Source organism: Varanus komodoensis, unplaced genomic scaffold, assembly GCF_004798865.1.
Source record: "Varanus komodoensis strain SLA01 unplaced genomic scaffold, ASM479886v1 scaffold114, whole genome shotgun sequence".
Classification (NCBI taxonomy): domain Eukaryota; kingdom Metazoa; phylum Chordata; class Lepidosauria; order Squamata; family Varanidae; genus Varanus; species Varanus komodoensis.
In genome coordinates, this window is record NW_025335328.1 from 386,143 (window position 1) to 390,931 (window position 4,789).

Consider the following 4,789-nt stretch of genomic DNA (forward strand, 5'->3'; position numbering starts at 1 on the left):
CCCCCCCACCCCGGAAACGGGTGCCCTGCTCCGCACCCCGTTCCTTGATGGAAGTCTCGATCCAGAGGTCCGCTTGCCCCCCTAGCCACAGAAGCATGCCCGGTGGGGAGCTGGTCCTCCCCAGCGGGGTCACCCCGTGGAGCCGGTCGCGGGGGGAGCCAGGACAGGTGCCTGGAGGGAACCACGGGACTCGCCCTCACAAGGTGCACTGTCGGCTCAGCCCCAGTCCGGGCGGCTTCAAGGGCAAATTGGGCCGATTAGTGGAAAGAAGCAGCCATTCCTGGCCACTTGTCCCAATGGCTTGTGCCTCCCAGTATTAGGCACCAGGTGTCTCTGCATGCGAGCTGCCAGGGAACCTGGGCTGGGGGGTGCTGCTGTGCTGCTGGGCTTCCTGCGGGGACCGGAGGCGCCCCGGGCTGATCCACCAGGCCGCTCTGAAGCGCCGCGTCCCCATCTCGGCCACCGAAGCAAACTGACCCCCCTCCCCTGCACGGCAGGCGCCGACCCGGTCAGCGTCTCGGCAACACCAGCAGCGGCATCCGGGGCATCCGGAAGCACAGGTGGGTCTGCCAGGAGGGCGGCTGGCCATGTGGCGGCCAGGACAAGAGGTGGAGGCCCCTGGGTGCTCCCGAGGGGACCTTCCCACAGGTGCCCGAGCCGCTCTGGAGAAGGTGGCCCGTCCCTGGCCTGGCAAAGGCACTTTGGGCAGGGATTCCTGTGGGGCCTGGCACAGGAGGAGGAGGGCCCGTCGCCTGGGAGGCCACGAAGCTGGGGCACTTCTGGGCAGCCGCTCCGAGGTGGGGCACAAAGAGGCAGCCCGCCAGTATCCGCTCGCTCCCATGATTGGGGGGGGGCACTGCTGCTGCACATGGAGGCCCTCAAGCCCCACTGCCAGCCCCGGGGGCTCTCCACTGGTGCTCCGGCCCCCTTCATGGTCCATTACTGCCTTCCCTGGTAGCATATCCCTGCCCAGAGTGGGGGGCAGGGGCACCAGAGGATGCCGGGGGCTGCCCCAGCTGGCCCCAGGAAGCCTCGCCCGCACCCCAGCCTCGGCCCCCCGTTGCCATGACACCACTGCGGGGGGTGCTGAGCCAGCGTGCGGGCCGCAGCGGGAGCCCCCTCCTCCCATCTAGGGGCTGCCCGGCTGAGCCCGCAGGGGCCTGGGCCACCTGCCCCGCCTCAGGCCGGCGCCTCCTGTGCCCGCAGGTGGTTCAGCGCCCTCTCGTGGAAGAAGCTGGCCCTGCGGCAGATCGAGGCCCCCACCACCGTGCTGCTCAAGCAGGTATGTGAGGGGCGCCCGCGGGCCGGCGGCCGCCCCCTCCGCCACGCCGGCCAGCACGGGCGGGCCAGGAGCCACCCCCGTGACGCGCCCCTCTCCCCCCTCCGCAGGGCCCCTGCTACGCCAACTTCAGGAGGTTCTCCGTGTCGCGGCAGCTGCCCGAGGAGGAGTTCTCCGGCTGGGACGAGGACTTCTGACCCCCGGCCGGACAGGCGGAGGAGGGCCTGCCCCTGCTGCCCCGGCACCGCGCCCGGACCCTGGAATGGGGCGGAGGCCAGCAGCCCTCCCCGCAGGACGCTCGCAGAGAGCCCGTGGCCCCGCGCCGCCCCCGCGCCGCCCCCCCGCGCCTGGCCGAGGCCGGGGTGTCCGGCTCGCCGTGCCCGGCTGCTCCTGCTGTGCTGCCCCCCCAGTGGGGAATAAATGCTTTTCTGGGACCTCCGGTGCCTCCTCCCTCATGGTCTGGGGGGGAGCCCCCCACTCCGCCTCTGCCCCCAGAGTGCCACCGTGCGGGGCGCCCCAGCCCCGGCCACTACCGGGCCACTCGTGCGCAGCACAGCCCCTTTCCGCCCCCCGCCCCCCCAGCACACGGAGCTCTCGGATGTCCCTGGAGAAAATCCTGGTGGGGGGGGGGTCGTCGCACGAAGCGAGGTGCTCCGCCGGGACAGCGGTGAGCCAAGCCTCCATCCCCCGGTGGGGCACCCGAGCCCCGGGCAGCCCCTTCGCCCAGCACGCGCACCCAGGGGCGGCTCGACGGAGACAGTTTTCGGTGCGGGGGCAGCCGCCGCGGCCCTGCCCGAGGGCTCCTGGGCGGAGGGCCCCCGAAGGGTTGCAGACGCGCCCCTGCACCCCCGCGCCCGAAAAAGCGCCCAGCGCGCTCCGCAGTCGCGGCCGCGTTCGCCGGGCCTGGCTGGGGCCGGGCCGCCCCCTCTTCCCTCGCAAGGAGCGCCCGGGAAAGGCCGGCCGCCGCGGGAAGAGGCCTGCGCCCCCCTCCCCGCAGCGCCCCCGCGGAGAGCGCGCCTCTCCCGAGCCGCGGCGCCGGTTGCCAGGCGAGCGGTGCGTCATGCGCGCCCGGCGCTGCAGCCGCCTTCGCGCCCCCGGAGAGAGGAGGAAAGCGACCCCCGAGCTGCTCCGGGTCACGGGGCCCCCGAGCTGCACCTGCCTGCGCGGCCGCTCCCGCCAGCAGCCCCTCGTCCCGGGAGGCCTGCCCGCCCGGGGAAAAGGCGGCGAAAGCCTTTTCCGGACCGAAGCGGTCCTGGGCCTCTCGTGGGCAGGCGCCCCCCGCCGGAGTGGAGGGAGGGGGGCGGCAGGAGAGGCGACGGAGGCGCGCGGCGTGGGAGAAGGAGCCCGGGCGCGGCGGCTCCCGGTGACGGGCAGGACGTGGGGGCGCACTTCTCCGTGTCGCGAGGATGGGGGCCGCGCGGGCGCGCGGACACCGAGGAGGAGGGGCCGGCGCTGCCCGGGGCTCGCGGGGGGCGGGGCGGGGAAAACCGGGCAGCGCCGGCGCTCGAGGCGACGGTGCAACCGGGAGGCGGTGGGAGGCTGGAGCGAGGGGCCGCTCGGCGACCCTGGACGGCCCGGCGGGACGTGGGAATGCTTCTCGCAGAAGCAGGGCCAGGAGGACACGTGGGGGGCCGGCTGAGGGCGGGGCTGGGGCGTCCTGGGGCTGCTGCCCTTTCTGAGGGCGCGGCTGGACTTGGAGCGCTGCAGCCCCTTCTGGGCACCACACTGAGGAAAGACGCAGACAAGCCGAGGAGCTCAGCGGGGGGCGAGGAGGACGTTCCGGGGAGCAGAAGCGAAGCCCCGGGAGGAGAGGCGGGGGGCACCGGGCATGTCTCGCCTGCGGAAGAGAGGAGAAGAATGCGGGGGACGGGAGAGCGCTCCGGAAGCGCTTGAGGAGCTGGTTCTTGGCCCTCCCAGAATGCAGGACGTGGGGTCCCGGGCTCCTGGCAAGCGGAGCCCAGGCCCCGGCTAGCGATCAGCAGAAGTCCGTCGGCTGCCCCTCCTCACATGGGGGTAACACGTGGGCTAGTGCAGGCTCCGTCCCGACCGGGGCTCTTCAGCATTTCTGTTTGGTTTGAATGAGGAAGCGCAGGAATAATTATCAGGTTTGCAGATGGCTCAAAACCAGGTGGGAGAGCTAATACCCCAGGAGACAGAAACAAGACTCGAGGGATCTTGATAGGTTGGAACGCTGGGCTGAAAACAACTGAACAAAACCCAGAAGGCACGCGTGCCAAGTTCTGCACCTGGGAAAAGACACCGGCTGCATCATTTCGAGGCGGAGAAAACTTGGCTCCAGGGAGAGGGGCCTTGGAATGGTTGCAGATCGCAAGCTGGAGATGAGTCAACAGTGGTGTGGCTTCAAAAAGGGCAAACGCTGTTTTAGGTGGCATGAACAGAAGTATTGCTTCCAATTCATGTGAAGTGCCGTTCGCCTTGACTCAGCACTGGCCAGGCATCCAGCTCTGAGCGCAGCAGGTGAAGAATGACGCAGATGAGCAGGAGAGGGGCCGGGGAGGGCAACTGGAAAGGAAGCCCAGGGGGGAGAGAGTGGAAGAGCTGGGCGAGCCTAGCCTGAGAAGGGGGAGCTGTGGGCAGATGTGGCAGCAGCGTGAGGCTGCGGTGCAGAGGCTGCCCCAAAGAGGAGGCGCGGGGACTCTCCTGGGCCCTCCCCGAGTGCTGGACGTGGGATCCCGGGCCCAGGAGACAGGCTGCCGGGTTCCAGCGAGACTCCGGGGGAAATGGAAAGGAAAATGGCACGGTGATGGAACCACGGACCTGGGAGGCGGTGGGCTGTCCCGCGCTGGAGGCATTCGAGGGGTGGCTGGGCGGCCCTCTGAGGGGATGGTGTAACTGGGGGTCCTGCACTGAGCAGGGTTGGGAGCCGACGGGCCCCTGGCGCCTTCCTGCTCTGCTGCCTTATGGTTCTGCGAAAGCCCCGGGACGGCCGCCCAGCGGTCCTGGCGCTGGCCCTTGTCCACGGGATGGCTCTGCATGTGGCCACAGTCCGGACGCTGAGGGCACCCGGCAGGAGCCCGCGCTCTGCAGAAGGCAGCTGCTGGACGCCAAGAGGCGGCCCTCCTGGAACAGGCCCAAGGGACCCCGGCCACCCCTCCCACCTGGCGCCCCATCTGCCCTGAGGGAAGGGGCGTGCAGGGCCGGGGGGGGGGGGGCGGTCAAGTGCCTCTCTGCAGCACACCAAAGCCACGTCTCAGCAGGCTGAGTCTATTAGGGGGCAGTTCCTGAAGTCTCCGGGACGGGCGCATATTTTGTCAGCAAAAGGGGATGCATTGCAAACACAAATATGTTAAGCAAATTACAACACGATTTCCAGAGGAAGGCCTGCAAATGCCTCGTCTAGTGCCTCGTCCAGCCTGTTGGTCCGGCTGCTGAACGGGCCAGACTGCGAAGGAAAACAGTCGCTGAGGAGCCGTCTGCACTCTTGACGCCGGATCGCTCACTCTGCATGCCATCTCCACGCGACGAGCCGCCGGGGAGGCCATCCCCGCA

The 4,789-nt window shown here is 70.0% G+C and overlaps 1 protein-coding gene across 1 annotated transcript in view; it reads left to right on the top strand.

The window, feature by feature from the left end:
- The window catches only part of LOC123018727 (cGMP-dependent protein kinase 2-like), a 19,889-nt gene extending 18,413 nt beyond the window's left edge, over positions 1-1,476 (top strand). The window contains exons 18-20 of the mRNA XM_044421061.1: positions 498-560; positions 1,207-1,282; positions 1,390-1,476. Of these exons, the coding sequence (XP_044276996.1) occupies positions 498-560; positions 1,207-1,282; positions 1,390-1,476 (226 nt within the window). The remainder of the gene's footprint in view (positions 1-497; positions 561-1,206; positions 1,283-1,389) is intronic.
- The last annotated feature ends 3,313 nt before the right edge of the window (positions 1,477-4,789 follow it).